The sequence below is a fragment of the Coregonus clupeaformis genome, chromosome 37, assembly GCF_020615455.1.
Source record: "Coregonus clupeaformis isolate EN_2021a chromosome 37, ASM2061545v1, whole genome shotgun sequence".
Lineage (NCBI taxonomy): Eukaryota > Metazoa > Chordata > Actinopteri > Salmoniformes > Salmonidae > Coregonus > Coregonus clupeaformis.
The window spans coordinates 34,062,131-34,080,415 of NC_059228.1; the positions used below are offsets into that span (position 1 = coordinate 34,062,131).

Here is an 18,285-nt window from a genome sequence, read left to right on the forward strand (position 1 = left end):
AAAGCTCACACTACCCCGAAATATATAAATTTTTCACGCATACAGGTGACATTCAACATTCAAGTGCCAGTGTTTTTGTTACCGTCTTTTGGTCAAGTTTCTTGAAACTTTCAAAGAACCACTGAGGATTAGAAAAATAAATATTTCTCAAAAATGCTTAATAAATTACACAAAACTAGCAGCAAAAGTAGAATCTAGAAATCTGTGTGCAAATGGCTAAATTCCAACTGCTTAACCCCCTGGTCCCAAAAAAATCCTGGTTAAATGTTGAGAACCCCTCCCCTTTGTAAACAAGCTGCGTTTTTTTTCCCACAATCTCCTTACACAATATTTGGAAGCTTAAGGACACGTATTCAAGACATTTATATAAAACTCTAGATGTGCAATAAAATAACTTTTGTAAAACTGATGGGCACGACAACAAACAAGGGCCTACACACAAACTCAAGTAGCACCATTCAATCCAAGTTCTCAAACACTGTCAGTGCATCCACTTTTTAAGTTCATCAATTTAAAAAGTTTTCAAAAGGCACAACACACTAGAGAAGAAATGTAGAGCACTTAGAGATCACCAAATGCCCCTTCTCTCCTCCTCTCATTTGCTGCTCCTCTTTGAGTGGAAAAGCCTTGTCAGGCCATTCGGTACCAGAGCTTTATACACATCTAAAGCAGACAAACCCCAAGAGGAGTTGACAGTACGTATGTACCATAAGGAAGGGGACAAAAGTCGCCCATCTTTGGGCACCTCCACAGCAAGGAGCAATGGAAACCAAAGCAATGAACTTGAGCCCTAACCCGACCTTCACCCCATAACACAACTGTCCTGCTCTGTACAGTCAATTTGCTTTCTGACTGGTTAACCCTTAGTGATGGACCTCATACTGCTCCTGTCTCTGATAGATGAACCACGCCTCCAACGCAGCTTGAAAAGAGAAAAAGGTTTTAATTAAGTTAAGCCTGCGACTCAGTTCATTTGTCTTATATCTCCTTGACCAAAAAACAAAACACTAGCATGCGTAGAATACCGGCTCCGCCGCTCGGTCAACGGTAAGACTGTTTAACGTTAACGTCGCGCCACACTGTGCCCCCCCCCCCCGACGCTGTGGTCCTTATGCAGCCATTTTGAACTTCACTTCCAAGATGGCGCCATTTTTTGTTACAGGTGTGGAGAAACATTTCACTCAAATCAAAAAACTTTATCAATACCGCGCATGCGCCCACTTCAAATGTTTACAGTTTAAGTAAAACAAAAAAAACACTGCCCAGTTAATGTAGCTAGCGTTTAGTTAACTTTACTAGCTGCCATAACACTGTCAAGTCAAGTCAATAGATGTGGAGTAACAAGTTCCAACATTGAGTGTTTGCGTTGTTTGAATTAAACCCCAGTGTGCGTTTGTTAGCATTGAGCTTAACGACTTTCCGTGTTAAGAGATCACAACTGGAATGGCTTTTCGAAAGACTACCGTATCCTTTATAGAGGAGCCTATCCAGGATAGAGTGAGCAAAAAAAGAAAAAGTAATCGAACTCTTCGTCCCTTAAAGATTAGAATACAGTTCTATTAGCCACACTAGGAGTACGGCCCAGTGATGTCGGACGCTACAGTGATGTTAGCTGTTGGAACTCTGGGCTGAACCCGAGAAAAGGCTACATGATGTCACTGCGACAATTTTGTAAGGTTCAAATGGATTCATGACTCGAACGAGCCACAATGCCCCAGTGTTTGCCAAGGTTTGATTAAGTACAAGCATTTTTTTCTTCTTTTTTTTTTCTCTATGCTTCTTTTTTCACCAAATAAATAACAATTTAGAGCGCTTGGCCACATTCATTTGGTGAAATGACAACACAGAATTAGTCCTGTCTAAATTCAAAAGGCACAGTACATTAACATACAAATGATCCTCAGGTTATTCTTTGTTTCTTTTCTGTTTATCTAAAGAAAAAAGGAGTTGCCGTTTTGAAGGAAAGTCTGAGTTTCTATATCAGACCATACATGTCAGCACTCCTTTTATCTAAAAAGGTCTCTGCTCTTCTCCAATAGATTGGCGCTGCACTGGTAGTCTTGGCGTTGAGTCTTGCTCCTTGTGAGAGAAGCGAAGGGGCAGAGAATCAGAGTGTGTGCAATGTACTGTGTGTCAGTGAAACTACACAGGGTTGAGTGAGGGGGGGGGCAGGGGGTGTTTTAGTCTGGCGTAGTCAACATGTGGTTTCCGTGAGAGGATGAGTTTGGTTGGCGTGGCAACCGGGTTGCTATGGCGACTAGTTGCCCCACCAGTCAGTTCCACTACCGGAGTGGCTGTAGTTGCCACCGTAGCCGGCATCGTTGCCACCATAGGAGTTCCCGCCTCCAAAGCCACCTGGGAAGGACAGGGGTCAAATCTCAAATAGATAGAAAGTCCAATAAATTCAGTAATTCACATACAGCGATTAAAAACAGCAGAGATCACCCCTCACACATGATCGAAACGTTCATTCCAAATGATCATGATAAAAACTAAAGTGACATTCAGAGTGGTTCTGAAGAGGGCCTAGCTCTTACCTCCACCGAAGCCGCCACGACTTCCTCCTCCTCCGTGACCCCCGGTGCGAGGGCCGCCGCGCCCACCACCACCTCCAAAGCCGCCACCGCCGGGTGTCTGGCGGTAGTCCCTGGCACCAAATCCACCCGAGGAAAACCTGGGTGGAGAGAGAGGAAAGGTTGATACACAGAACAAGTAGTTGGCATTCTCCTTTCTTGAGAATATCTTTGATCTAAAAATCAACAACATAAGTGGTCCGTTAACTTCCCTGAAAAGGTGTGCGAGTGTGTGTACCTCTTGGAGCGTCCGCGTCCCGTGTTGCCCTTGTGCTGGTTCTCGTAACCCAGGCTCTCCAGCCAGGAGGGTACTTCCTGCTTGGCTTCCACCAGGATGTCCAGCAGGTCTTTGGTGATGTTGCTGTTCTTGTCGTTAAAGAACGACGTGGCCAGACCTACACACACACACAGATGAGAGGACAGGGCTCAATACGCTACACACACAGACCACATAGCAAAACTCTCCTTGGCATGTGGTGGAATGAGGAACTTGAGTTCTTGAAAGACTAATACTTTAAGGCTTCTTAAAAACAATTCATGCAGTGTGTGATCTTACGTAATATTGTGGATTTAGTGTTTATCTGGAGTTATTCTCGTTTCTTAGCATCCCAGTCATGAGAAGTGATACTCACTGACGCGCATGACCAACACACACAGACACACACCACACCGTTATTCACCGGCAACCCAACCTTCTGTTAAACGTGCACCAGTGGTAGTGCGGTAATGCGCTCTGCAGTTTCCAACACAACGGGACAATCTCTACCGTTGTGCAGAGCCATGCGATCACAGCATTCTCATTATACAACCAACCGGATGTCAGACTGACAACAGAACTGGATACACAAGGTGAGTGACAGAGGAACACACATAACCTAGCTATCACTAACAATATGATGCAATTCCAAGGCTAATTTAGTGATTTATCCATTTAGTCAGGGTCATGTTAATTATGCAGCAAACAAAAGAAAGCTCATTCCTGTTTTTCGTCGCAAAACGTTCAACAGCTTTCTTTATTTGCATGCCCTTATGAACAGGACCCTGGTGTGTTAAAGCTGGGCCGGGTCAAAATCCTACCCACAACCCACCTCTACATGACATACACAGTAAACAGGTCATGATGGGAGACACCCCCCCCCCAACACTAGTCCCACTCACCCAGGTTCCCCACGCGACCAGTACGACCGATACGGTGGACGTACTCCTCAATGTCGCTGGGCAGGTCAAAGTTGATAACGTGCTTGACGTTGGAGATGTCCAGACCACGAGCAGCCACCTGGAGGATGAGAGATACAACAGGCAGTCAGTCACAGAGGGAAACACTATTCAACCGGCAAGGGGAAAACCGTTCATTAGGTGATCAACGTTACTGATGTAGCTTCAATTAAAATCTTGATACGTTTGGATGCATGCTAGATTAAAAGGGAGAATGACATCACTACTTCTGTGTTGACAGAGTGTGTGCGTGTTGTCGTACCGCGGTGGCCACCAGAATGGGGCAGCGACCGGAGCGGAACTGGTTCAGCGCCTCCTCTCTGTCTCTCTGGGAGCGGTCTCCGTGGATACTGGTGCAGGCGTAGCCCTCGCGGTACAGGAAGTCCTCCAGGGCATCCGCTCCCTTCTTGGTTTCCACAAACACCAACGTCAGAGACTCCTTACCTAGAGAGCGCGCGAGACCGAAAGACAGAGAAAGAGGGAAAAGAGAAAAACTTTGAGTACTTAGCTCACAGGCTATGAGTGGGATTGACAGACTGTGGGGCGAGGGGAGCAGGAAGTCAAAATGGACTGCACTAACAGAGCAGGTAATGTTCCCAACCTCATCACCGTGGTGCAAAGAAACAAAAAAGGCAACTGAAAAATGGAGACCAGGGGTGCAGAAGCAGCTTCGCTTTCACTGACATCCATTAAGTTTATATAGGTTCTGTTTTACAGAGTTTACATGCCAAATGTCCTCATATCAGAACCAGCCGACTGTCCCATAACTCAAAATGTCTTCACAGCCATTTGGAACGGTACTATTTGGAGTGAGTAGCTTCATTGTTTTATCTACAGTGGACTAACACGGCATTAATGGCTATCAGAGCAAACACTCGACAGTGAAACTGGATGGAGATGGTGGTATGGGGATATGGTGATTGGGGGATGGGGGCATTGATGATATTCTCTGATGACCCTATGCCTGTTTCCACAGCAGCAGCATTTAGTGGCAGGCAGGCCGTGTTTGGTATGGTTGGCATGGCAACACTGAGCGATGGGAGTCCAGGACCAGGTTTGTAAAATGTCTTCCTTGGATTAATTACTGATCTGACATGTTTGGATAGATGAAGGATAACATCCTATGGCATGGAAGACAAACATTCATCTATCCAGGCATGCATCAAAGATATCACTCCATTCTTCTGTGAGGTTGTCTTTTCTAAGTATTCAAAACAGGGCTTGGGTATCTACACGCATGTCCACCTCTTAGGTCCTGGTTACCATGGTGATAAAGATGTCTGCTTGCTTTGGTCCTAGCTTCCTGTGACATCTAGGTTATTTGTTAATCTCCATGATGGGCTGTTTTACTAGTTGCCAAGGAAGAGTTGGCACATCGGGACACGTACAAGATGCTAATACAGAGGGGTTTATGTGTACTTTATTTACCGTAGACTGACTCAACCCATAATAGACGTAACTGCTTGACTAACAGAAGGTGTAGCTCAGTTTCCAAAGACAAACAGCCCAACGTGTCCTTAATCTCCCTACACATGCTGTGTGTGTGAGAGTTGAAAATCATCCCAGACAGTAACACCAAGCCAGAAACACTTCCTTTTCCAAAGAGAGGAAAAATAGCTGTGCTCCACTTAGAAACCTCCTTTAAGGGTGGCAAGCGTTACCACTGGTTCTAATGACAGGGCTGGCCAACCCAGGTCCTGGAGGGCTGCTATGGTGTCAATTAGACTCAAATTAGTGTCTTAGTATTGGGCTAGAATAAAAGCCTGCACACCACAGCTCTGGAGTTGCCCACCCCTGACCTAAGGGTAGGATTCCCCTGGCCCTGAGACTGCAAGCATTATTTCTGGCCCTAAAGCTCCTCTGAGAAATAATGAAAGGAGAAAGAGGGAGATGTGGGGGGGGTTAATAGTACCATAATAATACTTACCAGGTGTCACTGCAGCCTCCTGAACATCAGGAGCGTCACTGGGAATGACTAGATAAAACCAAACCGCCCAGCACAGTAAACCAAAGGCAGTATGGAGCAACTTAACACTTAACAGATGTGAAAACTAGCGCTTTCCCATCAACCACCCTCTGTTTCACCCAGAGGAGAATGGTGAAGGTTCATCATGCCAACTAGTTTAGGAGACAATTGTGTCCATGTGGATGTTCATTTACTTTGGGCGGACAGACTAACAGGTGGCTGGGGGTGGGGGGCAAGGGAAAAGGCTAACAATGTACCCTCTTAGATAACCTTAGCAAGTGTTATGAATTATTTTCAATACATCTGTGACTGAACGTTATACATGTGTTTAGGATGGAGTTTGGTTTGTTTGTGCGAGAATGTGAGTGTGTGAAGGGTTTGAGTCTTACAGTGTAGAGTTGGTGTCTTTAATTCGTGCGTGTTCCTTACCTGTAGCGTTGAGCAGGTCCAGGAGGAAGGACCTCTTGTCACCGTCCTCCACCCACACCACCTTCTGGGTGATGTTCTCAGAGGTGGAGCCCACGCGGCCCACGGCCAGGAAGATATAGTCCTCCAGGAAGTCACGCGCCAGCATCTACACAGTCAGAAAACACACACAGTCAGAAACACAGGCCAAGGGTTTGACTCAGCTTCTCAAGCTTTCGTCATTACTACCGGTGTGTGTGTTTACCTGAATCTCCTTGGGGAAGGTAGCGCTGAACATCATGGTCTGGCGGATGCCTTTAGGGGGCATTGTGTCCTGCTCCACGATGCGTCTGATCTGGGGCTCAAAGCCCATGTCCAACATCCTGTCAGCCTCATCCAGCACCAGGTAGCTGACGTGGATGACAGAAACAGTTCACTTAGCACTCAGGTCAATTACTTACATTAGCCAACTCGTAAGCCCGAGCTAACTCGTAAGCCCGAGCTAACTCGTAAGCCCGAGCTAACTCGTAAGCCCGAGCTAACTCGTAAGCCCGAGCTAACTCGTAAGCCCGAGCTAACTCGTAAGCCCGAGCTAACTCGTAAGCCCGAGCTAACTCGTAAGCCCGAGCTAACTCGTAAGCCCGAGCTAACTCGTAAGCCCTAGTGCCTGCCCCACTCACTTGCAGTAGTCGAGGCCAATCTTGCCCCTCTCCATCATGTCCACCAGGCGTCCGGGTGTGGCCACCAGAAGGTGACAGCCTCGCTCCAGGTCTCTGATCTGCTGTCCGATGTCAGCCCCACCGTAAACCACGCAGGGACGCACGCGGGAGCGGTACGCAAACTACAGGGAGAAGACATACACAGGACCGTTCAGAACCCTAGTACTGCCCATAATTCAGTATTAACCATTATCCTTTTGTCATCTTTGGAGTATTGTTCTATAGCAGATGTTACATAGATTCACATCTGCCTGCAGAACACTCAGATTACATAGAACCTGATGCCCATCCATTTCAACATGATAAGAGTATACCAGTGACTGAGGATAGAACCAGAAGACGAGAAACATTCTGGCACCGAAGACATAGCACTGGGCATTTTGTCCCTCCATAACATACACGAGTACAAGGAAACGGCGTGCATGCCAAGAAAAGAGGTCGATATTTTCTTTATCTAGCTGCAATCATTCAACATGTTCGGAATCAGCAACTTTCAAGTCAACAACCGGTCCATCTTCCTTAACCACCACTAGGATACTCTATTACAGCGTCACTACAAGATCATTCATGTTCTGTCCAATGGGGGGGGGGGGGGTAGCCCATACCTTTCTGGACTCTTCGTATATCTGCAGGGCCAGTTCTCTGGTGGGAGCCAGGACCAGAGAGAGGGGATACTGCTTACGGCGCCCATATTTACCGCTGTCCTGTGGAGAGAAATGACAAGTGTTGGGTCAACCTCAGCACACAGAATAAATAAATAGCACACCAGCAAGTCAGGGGGACAATTGAATTGCTTTCACAGTAAAGCAGTGTTGCAGACCGATGGGAAAACTCAACGCTGCAGGCTGGTCGTGTGTGTGTGTGTGTGTGTGTACCTGCCCGTTCTTGGCAGCCGCTCCGGCGTCTCCAGGCCCCTGTGTGTAGATCTGGCTCAGCACTGGCACCAGGAAGGCTGCAGTCTTACCCGAGCCTGAGTACAGGAACATTCAGTCTTTTACTCAATACAATAATCATTCATCTTTACTGGTCTAAAAAAGGTAGCAAGCGATAGAAAGACAATCCAAAAACAAGTTTTAAATTCAAAGTATATATCTAGCTAGCACTTCCTTTAGCATCTCCCCCTTTGAAGTAAAGCATCTTCCTTCCTTCATGGGCGATGCCACAATAAGAGTGATGCGGAGACTCAGATCTCACTTTAAAATGCAAGTCAAACAAAAAAAAAAAACTGTTTGCAAAGTTATACAAACCATACAACTATGTACATGGACTACTTTTAACTTGCACTGAACATTTCACAAAAATACATTTACTTGAACAGTGCAGATGCACTGGTAACACAATGATGATTGTGCTGTTTGTGTTGGCATTCAGTTACCAAACTTTGCATCCGCACTGTTCTTCAAGTAAATGTGTTTGTGTAACATTTTCAGTGGACATTTTTAAAAAGTAGTCTTTGTGCATAGCTATGATTTGTTAAAACCAATGATTGCTAAGTTTAATTTGACATACATTTTAAAGTGAAAAATCTGAGCCTCAGCATCACTCACTGTGGAATTGCCTTCATTCATTCAGTCCCATACCAGTCTGAGCGCAGGCCATGAGGTCTCTCTTGGACTTGATGACGGGGATAGCGTATTTCTGGACGGGGGTGGGCCGCGTGTAGTGGGTCAGGGCAATGTTACTCATGATGATCTCCCCCATGTCCACATCATGGAACTGAAATACCAAAACACCAGCGGCGTTAGTTTTGGATCACTTCTACGCTGTTGACTTCTGTCAATAAGAGTCACTTCAACATTTTCCCATACACAGCATTTCCCTTGATTTACATGACTACTGGTGGCGGCAAAGCCAGTGATGCGACTTACACTATCGATGTGTGGCGGGCAGTTTGCGCCAGTGGCCTCCACGGGAATGTCGTCGTATTTCTCAAAGTTAATACCAGTGTTCCCGCTTGAGAACAGCTCCCTGGATGAGCGGAGAGGAAAAATATAGTTTGGGTTAGAGGACATCACATTAGACGGGATTTCCAAGACAACGTCTAACAGGACTCTTCAAAAGTTGTCCAGAATAACTGAACTGAATATTGCAAACTACCAGCGTTAAGAGTGAAACTAAGACCGATCTAAGATCAATATCGTTGAGTATGCTTATATAAAAAGGCACACTTCAAGTTGCAGAAGTCCTAGACACACTGGTTTTGGCCAATGTAAGAGAGGAGCGAGACTCACGCTTCCAGGCGTTCGTTGGCGGGGCTGGGTTTGGACCAGTCCTCGTCGTCCCTGGAGTCTTCCTGCCAGCGGTTGTTACCTCCACCACCATAACCTCCACGCTGATAACTACAACAGACCCCCACAGACACACTGCTCAACACATATTGTAAAATCAGCTGTCTGAAACACACCACCACACACCTATTTGTACGGGTCAATACACAGTTCCAACAGACAGTGCACTGACTGGTCCTTACCCCCCTCTGCCCCCTGATGATCCACGGTCGCTGTAGAAGGAAGACTTGCCCCTCCCTCCAAAGCTGTTATAGGCCGCATCTTGTCTGGGAGCACCTCCCCAGCCTCCACCATCTTGTCCACCACCAAACCCTGGGTAGGGAGAGTGTACAGATCAGTGAGTAACTGTGGCTACATTCAATCATCCCACCGGCATGCAGGAATGGCCTACCACCATCAAAATATTGTTCGGGAAATAAGCTACTTTGGTAAATAGATTTGATTGATTAGATCGAATGATATGAGTATAGGGTAAGACGGAATATGCAGGGGTGTTTTTTCCCCCCAACTGTACCCTTCCAGCATTGTCTGTATTTTATCAATAACTATTAAAATAGGTTTGATTTGTATTAACACGCATTTTATTTCATACATTATTTCCATTGCTGGTGATTCAAGGAAATTCTGCCTCTGCAGATTCCGTCTACTATTAGAAGTTATAACTAGCATTACCATTATTATAATTGTTTTTATAGTCTATATGCACAGTAGGATCTAGGAGGACCAGATCTACAGCATAATACATTACATACTACTTGTATCCGTTTATTAGTATTGTAATTACTATTATTAGTGATGAATAGATAAATACTATTTGGCACAGTAGGTTTCCCCACCTGCGGTGTGCACTGGCTGATTAAACGAGGTGCCACCCATGGTGTTACCGCGGTAGCTGGCACGCCCACCTCTGTCATTTCGGGGAGGCCCGCCGCGTCCCCCATTGCGGTTGTCATGGTAACCGTTGGCGAAGCCGTTGCTGCGTCCGCCATCCCATCCTCCTGGAGAGTCTTCATGGGTGAGGAGAGGAATGAGAGGCAGAGGGATGATGACAGGTAGAAAGAGAGCGTGCACTATGAGGTTGTCAGGTATTCAGAGACCACGAAGGGGATAGATTGGACTCCCAGACAAAGACACAAATTCCCAGAAAATAAAGTGCACACACACACTACCGGTCCAAAGGTTTTAGAACACCTACTCATTCAAGGGTTTTTCTTAATTTTTACTATTTTCTACATTGTAGAATAATGAAGACATCAAATCTATGAAATAACACATTTGGAATCATGTAGTTACCAAAAAAGTGTTAAACAAAATCAAAATATATTTTATATTTGAGATTCTTCAAAGTAGCCACCCTTTGCCTTGATGACAGCTTTGCACACTCTTGGCATTCTCTCAACCAGCTTCATCAGGAATGCTTTTCCAACAGTCTTGAAGGAGTTCCCACATTTGCTGAGCAGCGGCAAACTTAAATCCGTTTTTACCTAACACCATGTCACATGTGCAACCAGAGAGAAGAAAAAAAATAAAAAACTCTGGATCATCTTTCCTCCAAACACAAACGCATACAAAGCTCTCCCTCGCCCTCCATTCTAACCATAATTATATCCTCCTGATTCCTGCTTACAAGCAAAAACTAAAGCAGGAAGCACCAGTGATTCGCTCAATACGGAGGTGGTCAGATGACGCGGATGCTACGCTACAGGACTGTTTTGCTAGCACAGACTGGAATATGTTCCGGGATTCATCCAATGGCATTGAGGAGTAGACCACCCCAGTCATCGGCTTCATCAATAAGAGCATCGACAACGTCCCCACAGTGACCGTACATACATATCCCAACCAGAAGCCATGGATTACAGGCAACATCCGCATTGAGCTAAAAGGTAAAGCTGCAGCTTTCAAGGAGCGGGACACTTATAAGGAATCCCGCTACGCCCTTAGACAAACCATCAAACAGGCAAAGCGTCAATACAGGATTAATATTGAATCCTACTACACCGGCATTGACCGCTCATCGGATGTTGCAGGGCATGAAAACTATTATGGACTACAAAAGGGAAACCCAGCCGCGAGCAGCCCAGTGTCGCAAGCCTACCAGACGAGCTAAATGCCTTTCATGCTAGCTTTGAGGCAAGCAACACTGAAGCATGCATGAGAGCACCAGCTGTTCCGGACGACTGAGTGATAACGCTCTCGGTAGCAATGTGAGCAAGACCTTTAAAACAGGTCAACAACCCGTCTGCCACGCTGATCCTCAACACTGGGGCCCCTCAGGGATGCATGCTTAGTCCCCTCCTGTACTCCCTGTTCACCTACGACTGTGTGGCCGAACATTACTCCAACACCATCATTAAGTTTGCTGACGACAACGGTGGTAGGCCTGATCACCGACAACGATGAGACAGCCTATAGTGAGGTGCCACGACAACAACCTCTCCCTCAATATGAGCAAGACAAAGGAGCTGATGGTGGACTACAGGTAAAAGGCGGGCCAAACAGGCCCCCATTAACATCGACGGGGCTGTATTGGAGCGGGTCGAGCGCTTCAAGTTCCTTGGTCTCCACATCACCAACAAACTATCATGGTCCAAACAAACCAAGACAATCGTGAAGAGGGCACGACAACACCTTTACCCCCTCAGGAGACTGAAAAGATGTGGCACGGATCCCCAGATCCTCAAAAAGTTCTACAGCTGCACCATCGAGAGCCTCCTGACCGGTTGTATCTTTTACATTTACATTTCAGTCATTTAGCAGACGCGCTTATCCAGAGCGACTTACAGTTAGTGAGTGCATACATTTTCATACTGGCCCCCCGTGGGAAACGAACCCACAACCCTGGCGTTGCAAGCGCCATGCTCTACCAACTGAGCTACAGGGGACCGCCTGGTATGGCAACTGCTCGGCATCTGACTGTAAAGGCGCTACAGAGGGTAGTGCGTACGGCACAGAACATCACTGGGGCAAAGCTTCCTTCCATCCAGGACCTATATACTTGGCGGTGTCAGAGGAAAGCCCAAAAAATTGTCAAAGACTCCAGTCACCCAAGTCATACTAATCTCTCTGCTACCACACGGCAAGTGGTACCGGAGCACCAAGTCTAGGACCAAAAGGATCCTTAACAGCTTCTACCCCCAAGCAATAAGACTGCTGAACAATTAATAAAAATGGCCACCCAGACTATTTACATTGACACACTCATAACCAAGTGGGATGGTTGTAATTAGCAGTTGTGACATCATAAATACCAGTTAAGATGCATTCACGTGCTTTGAACTCATTTAAAAAACGCAGATTGGCTAAAAAGTACAGCTATCATGCTTGAAATTATGTTCAAAAACCATGAATAGATTTATTTTTATTAATAGCGTATTGTTGTTGCATTTAAATGCTGTTCGAGGTCATTTCCTTAGTAGGTGACGTCAGAGGTCAGCATGTGGGAGAAGTCAGAGCTCGGGGATGATATTTTCCCCAGTTGTATGTGGTAAATACCACCTTCCCACTTGGTTATGAACGCAACATTACAGTGCCTATATGAAGGATTCCAAGTATAGGCTAGAATACTAGACATTTAAGCTCATCGAACAGGCTCTGCTTTAATTGTATTCATTTGGTATGTTCCTAGGATGATCAGAAGGCACAATGTTGGCTCATTTTGATAGAGCTTTATTCCTACTGCAGATACTCAACATAAGGATGTTAGCATTGAGCATTGAGCAGCTCCCATTGGCATTAGTAATACAGCCATACTAGCGATGCAGGGCAGAACCTTACTCAAAATACATTTAAAAAACACCCTTTTCACCAAAAGCAAGCTACTTCATACTAAAAGTAGCCTCGACACCCGACTATGGCTGCATATTCTAAAGAGATACCCTATTCCCAGTAGTGGGAATTGTGGGTGGCGTTCTCTGATTCTCTGAGTGGTAAAAAGTATTGTCTTTCAAAAGTCTAAGCCCATTTCACATTGGGTTCCAGATACAGATTCAGCTGAAGTTTGTGCCAATGCACATTATCAGATCTTTACTATGAAGTTGTTGAACATTTTAGGAACCATCTCAAAATGATAAAGCTCCATTGAACAGAACCTGTGCATCTGGAACACCCCACATTGGTGTTGCTGTGCGTAAGGCCATTTCATGCATCTCAGCACAAAGCAGACGGAAGGGACTTACAGAAGTTTACTGGTGGTGGCACTGAATAACCGTACTGTCTACCAGAGGAATAGGCATTTTCTGTTGTGGAATAAAAAGACAAATAACGTCACAAAAGGTAGATGAAACTAACCCAAGACAAACTCTGTGCCATGATCAATGAGATGTTCAATTGGGATTTACTCTGACATTTAAGATTTTGCACAACTTCTAAGAGGCAAGTCAGTCTTTAGCCATAATGAGTCAGTGCTAGCGGGACACTTTCTTAGAACTCAGACTTGTCTTGCCCTAAAGATTACTGTGATGTGTTGGGCCCAGTGGGGAGCAAGTAGCAAACAAAACTGGTACGTCGCTGATAATTTGCGTGAAGTTCAGCTTTAAAAACTAGTTGCCTGGTCTGTCGCGTAGTCTCTTCACGTCAGCGATAGTGCCTGGTATAACAGCCCTGTTAACTCATGCAACTCAACATATGCATGTGCCGATAACAGGCCAACAAACACCCGGCCAACAAACATTAGGAATCACAAGACTACAAGGTTGGACAACAGAACATCGTGTCTTGATTGAAACTTTCGTAAATATTCCTCTGAGTTGCTGGAAGCTGTAATTCGGAGTTGTTCAGCTCATCTGGGAGTGAGGAGTCAATGTGGGCAATTCCGCTAGCTTTGTTCTGCGATGGCCTGAAGTACTTGCCACGTGCACCAGTCGGATACCCTGAACTAGTTTTCCAGTTTCTCCTTCGGTCTTCCAGCAACCTCAATAACATTCTCTAGGTCAGCCGTTCCCAACGGGAGGTCCGCTAAGTTATTTTGTGCAAAAAAAATATGTGACTGTGCGAATGGTGGTCCTCAAGAGCTTTGGGAACCACTGCTCTAGGTCACACATTAATTTATTGTAGAAGTCCTTGTATCTTAGTTGCAAGTCACTGGATCAGCACTAACTGTACACTAAGTGTAGCCTTTGTGCTCATCACTTTGTAAACAGGAAGTAAGAAGGACTGATGAGTGATCTGATCGCTGAAGTAGGGTTGTGTCAAGGAGCGATATGGTCCCTGGGTGGAGGAGCAGCAATGGTCCAGTGTTTTGTCACACCTGGTCAGGGGACATATTGAAAGTATTTTGCCAGTACTTTCCCCAGGTGGCAAATTATAGTCCTCCGCGACGATAGATATGGCCTCTGGCTGCACGTTTTCCTATTTGTTTTAATAACACTATAATTAAGTTTGTCAAGAGTTGTAGAATAATTGGCTTGGGGCTGTACGGCAACAGTTATCATAATAACAGGTAAACTCCTTATGCAGGTGGAAGGGGTGACATTTGATCATTAAGTATTACAAATTTGGTGAACAGAAGTAAGATTATTTCCACGTTTGTGCGCCAAAAATTGTTAGTCAATAAAAACTAACTCAGGTTGTAATTAAGTGTTAGTGCTACATTTTGGATAAACAACTTGGTTAACAAAATGACAAACAGTAGCAAGAGAGTTGCTTGTGAAGTGTCGCCATACACTGGCGCCATCGTATAGAATGACAAAAGCATTTAATTCCCTAAGGCCTACTCTGAAAGACATATTTTCATGCTGTTCAGGATGGGGTAAAGCATCTGGTTTTACTTTGAGGGTAGCATGCTCTACTTTGTATTTTCCAATAAAAGCACAGAGACAATCAATTGTAGTTTTTTCCCATAAACTCCTGCACTAGGGGAATTTTAGTCTTTCTTGGTTGCCTTTGGCCTCAAGGAGGAGCAGAAATGCGTACAAATCGGGTTACTGTGATATTTAACAAATAGCATTCTGCTTAACTGACAAAAATGCATCCTTACCCTATTAAAACACTGACCAAAACATATTGTACACCTTCATTAAATGACAAGTCCTTTGTTTTCTAATTCTGTACTTGTACACCCTGCCTCATGCATTTAAAAGGACTGAAATGGTGTAAGGGTAGGCTAAAGCGAGTTTACACCTTAACTTTTAAATCCATGAAGGGAAGTGACCAAGTGCACACTTAGGGCAGAAGGGCATGCCTATAGAATTGGGACATAGTCATTGTCTTGTGTGTAATTTACTGTGTGTCAAAGTGATGACTTACCGTTTTTGGAAACCTCTTTGTTCCTCAAGTGAGGTGGAATGTAACGCCCTGGAAACAGTGAAAAATCGTAGGACTGTCAGTCTTCGTATCGAGAAACACATTGTATGGTAAAGCTATGCATATGAGGATAAACGGAATCGCCACAATGAGCTACACTGCATGCAAATCCTTGTTCAGGAAAATTTTAAAGGTATCCTTTTCATAAAAAATAAAAATGGTCTTGCAAATTGATACAACTCACAAGTGTCCTTTTGCCACCTTCAGCATACATGTCATCTGTACATGCTAACCCCTTAGGGCAGTGTTTCCAAAACTATGTGGTGTTGCCTGGTTTGAAAATGGGAAACTGAGATAAACGTACAAAAATCACGCCTGGTCCATAGAACCGGGTTTGTCAGTAAGCGGTTTCGGGTCACTTCCTACAAATGTGGCTCTAACTTTTGAACGGTTTAAGCTACAAAATATAATGACCCCATCACGGAAAGATAAGACTAAGGAACACGAGTCTTCAGTTTCCCTCTACAATGCTCACAAACGCGCAGGATTCACTAGAACAGAGTGGACAAGAACAGGTACTAAATCAGACTAGGGGGGGACATCAATGATGACAATGTTATTTTCTACATAGACCATACAAAATTATTGCTTAATTATCTTCTGAACATCCAAATACCTTTTTGATGCATTTCAGTCACTTCAAACCATACGTCCTTCAGATTGAAATTCTGTCAGACTGATTTGTAATAGACTGTCATAGTTCCAATTTTTTTTTAAAGTTAGGATTGGCCGTTGATCACTTGTATTTATTTTTTTTACATGGTGGGGGTGAGGAAATTATTTATATCAAAATGGGGATGCGGGCCAAAGAAGTTTGTGAACCCTTGCCTTAGGGCATTCAATGATAGCAAATTGTTCTGCGAAAGAGGATTGTCAAAATTACTGAACAAATGTATTATTGCACTGTGTATGGCTATTAGTAAATAATTACATTATCTATTAGATAATTCTGCTATGAACATCTGTGCTCAAAGAGGAACACCACTTGAGACAGTTCAATTTATGTGAATACTTACTGCCTCCTTGTCCGTCAGAGTTCAAGTCTAGGCCAGCAAGCTGAAAATACATAAAATACTGTTAAGGCACACTTAACACAAGCATGGTATAACCAAGGGGTGAATAAATGCTTCCAAATCTGATAGAGCACAGTGCCACAAAAAAAATCCGATCCTAGCACTGGCTGGAAAAGTTCAAGTTTTCACTATGAGAGATAGCCTGTAGGTCAAGTCAACAAATCGAATGTTGACATTATTAAAGATAAGGTGATTCTGTGTGTGCTAAAGTTTCGATTCACAGCCAACGTTCTTGGCTTGGGCCCTAAGGTTAGTAGTGAATAGACAAACGTTAACATCTAGCTAGCTACATAGAAAATAAAATCAACGGAAGTTAAATTGCTAGTTAACTAGGTTTTACATAACTAAAACCCAACATTAACTAGACATGATATATTGGCTTTGTAAACCTAGTCTGGAGTAGGTTTTTTACTCTTCGTCACCTACTATACAGTAGAGCAATTGTTATTTCCTGCGCCATGTTTCAAGACTCAGCAGTTAACGTTACTTTTACCGGCCGGTAGAATTTAATCAAGGTAACCAGCTAACTACTAAACTAAAGTCAGTTGAATATCAATTGCCAGGTATCTAACTATTATACATGCTGACAATCTAGGCTCTTTAGATAGCTACATTACCTTGCCAACGTTAGCTAAGGCCTAACCAAGCCTGGATAAAATTGCCGTAAAATCATCAACTGCGCAATCGATACCGGCCTCACGTGTAGCTAACGTTAGTCTGGTTGGTTAAATACAGTATATAGGTATACAAATAAAAAAAACTGCCAACTAGCTAGCTACTATGCAGTAATGGATAGTAAGGGTTCACGACAATCTTTTTGAGACAAATAATTTGCTACCAAGAAGTCTGATCAGAACCGAATATTACCAGGCAGCATTCGCTAGCTCCGCCATGACCATGTAATTTCACCGGCGACACACACCAACCACCATTTTACCAGCCATATCCACGCAGTTAGCTACGCGCTAGCTAACGTAGCTTGGCTACGACCACTTTAGCTTGCTAATTTAGCATACGCTGACAGTGTTATTCTAGCTGTCCTAACGATATTTGTTCATTTGTAATTTTACTAAATCAATAAAAAATGAAGTAAACACTCACCTGCTGATCTAGACCGTGTGGATTATCAACGACCACATGACTCATAACTAAAGAGAATAGTGAGGATTATTTCTCAAGAGAAAGGATTTTCTTTGTTAGCACGCTAGCTAGATAGTTTATTTGTAGATCACAGAATTCGTCCTGGATTCCAGTCCGTAATATGTAGCTCACTTTATGTCCTTTCAGGCAATAAAACAAATGTATTATGTTAATAAATGTTCCTTTCTGGCTGTTTCTACGTGGTTGCAAATTAAAGTACCAACTTGAGCTATAACCGACACGTTCCACTGGCTTCTCCGTGGTGGAATGAAGCTAAACTACTCGCACAGGTACCGCGAGATATCACTAGAACCCCACAACCTCTTCTTTGTCGGGGTAAATCGGCGGTTGGAATCTAACGTTATGATCCATTACCGCCACCTACTGTACTGGAGTACCTGCCAACCCCGTTGCTCTTAAAAAACAAAACAAAACATAAATGCCTGCTCTTAGTATCTATATTCCACTGCTCCTGCCATCTCTGCACCATCACTGTCCATATCAAGCTTGTTGCCTCTGCTTTGCTCATTGAAACTACAACATCTGGACAAGAGGAATACCTATATAAGAATGCTGTTCATTGACTATAGCTCAGCATTCAAC

At 44.3% G+C, this 18,285-nt stretch overlaps 1 protein-coding gene and 1 non-coding gene across 8 annotated transcripts; both read right to left on the reverse strand.

Moving 5' to 3' along the window:
- Window positions 1–1,088: 1,088 nt before the first annotated feature.
- On the reverse strand, window positions 1,089–17,967 carry LOC121536580 (ATP-dependent RNA helicase DDX3X). 7 transcript variants are annotated; one of them, XM_041843960.2, is made up of 20 exons: window positions 17,644–17,967; window positions 16,486–16,525; window positions 15,413–15,460; window positions 13,345–13,404; window positions 10,003–10,173; window positions 9,349–9,478; window positions 9,110–9,217; window positions 8,747–8,846; window positions 8,459–8,594; window positions 7,754–7,848; window positions 7,484–7,582; window positions 6,840–7,000; window positions 6,425–6,569; window positions 6,184–6,328; window positions 5,716–5,763; window positions 4,051–4,232; window positions 3,732–3,849; window positions 2,812–2,968; window positions 2,538–2,674; window positions 1,089–2,355 (listed from the first exon to the last, which is right to left on the reverse strand). In XM_041843960.2, exons 1-20 carry the CDS (start codon window positions 17,686–17,688, stop codon window positions 2,258–2,260), a joined length of 2,223 nt encoding a protein of 740 aa, XP_041699894.1. In that variant the 5' UTR covers window positions 17,689–17,967; the 3' UTR covers window positions 1,089–2,257. The 7 variants fall into 7 exon arrangements, with proteins under 7 accessions (XP_041699894.1, XP_041699897.1, XP_041699896.1 ...); XM_041843963.2 differs by having other exon boundaries at window positions 10,072–10,173; window positions 17,644–17,964; XM_041843962.2 differs by lacking the exon at window positions 13,345–13,404 and having other exon boundaries at window positions 17,644–17,966.
- Window positions 7,185–7,316, reverse strand: LOC121537131. Its single transcript, XR_005994988.1, has one exon. It is a non-coding gene; the product is annotated as a small nucleolar RNA SNORA57 (small nucleolar RNA).
- Window positions 17,968–18,285: the final 318 nt, after the last annotated feature.